At 36.2% G+C, this 839-nt stretch overlaps 1 protein-coding gene across 1 annotated transcript; it reads left to right on the top strand.

The window, feature by feature from the left end:
- Nucleotides 1-5: 5 nt before the first annotated feature.
- On the top strand, nt 6-839 carry LOC103523420 (post-GPI attachment to proteins factor 2-like; the record flags this gene model as incomplete). Its single annotated transcript, XM_008488467.2, has 3 exons — nt 6-71; nt 203-443; nt 779-839. Coding segments are annotated over 3 exons (327 nt in total), but the record flags the coding sequence as incomplete, so codon positions are not given.

The following is an 839-nucleotide window of genomic DNA, read 5'->3' as shown; positions in this document are numbered from 1 at the left end:
CAGCTCTTGTTGTATGTTTTATATCAGCTGTTCTCTTCCAGTTTGATGATGTCCATGAAACACATTGTAAGGTGAGAAGTGAGAGTCAACTGAAGTCATGCTCAAGTTTTTTTTTGTACTATAGAAAAAAAGACATAATAAAATTATATATTTGTAGTAAGGAGAAAAATTCTAGTTACAAAACAATGTTATTCACTTCCAGGTATACAACATTGTACCTTCCATTAGTGCAGTCACTGGGATCAGTCCTCAACGATATCTCTGGCGTACATTCATTGCTTTACACTTGGCACCACGTTACCTCATTGCTATTGTTTACAATGCCCAGATGTCCTCTGCATTGAGCAAGCATAAAACACTTGTTTCTCTGAGTTTTTGGCTGAGTGTAATAGAGGTTTCAGCTCTTGCTGGGACAACATACATTTCAAATTTAGACAATTTCCGTAAGTATGCTAGAATAGAATTTAACAGAACTGAATTGTTCCCAGGAGGAGGGGCCTTTGTTATTTTTCCTATAAACTGAACATAAAACCTTCTTGGGAAAAATTGCACAATTTAAATAGGGCTACTAAATTTTAACCATGTACTTAAACAGGGCTAGGAAGTATTGATCCAAAAGGACAAACATATTAAGCCCAATCCCCACTTAACATCCAGGTCAGTATTTACATCACAAAAGTGACCTGCACTTATAGTGGGTATTAGACTAAACTGTTATTTTCCACCATTTCAACTACTTTATTTAATTTTCCCTGAAATTGACTACCTTTCCTTTCAGTAACCACATGTTGCTCCTGAGTACTTCCTTCCTTTGAACTCCTCCTTCCTTTTGGTATTGG

The sequence above is a fragment of the Diaphorina citri genome, unplaced genomic scaffold (assembly GCF_000475195.1).
Source record: "Diaphorina citri unplaced genomic scaffold, Diaci psyllid genome assembly version 1.1 scaffold22592, whole genome shotgun sequence".
NCBI classification, from domain to species: domain Eukaryota; kingdom Metazoa; phylum Arthropoda; class Insecta; order Hemiptera; family Psyllidae; genus Diaphorina; species Diaphorina citri.
Note: the sequence above shows the minus strand (reverse complement) of the source record. Positions and strands in the feature narration are given on the sequence as shown.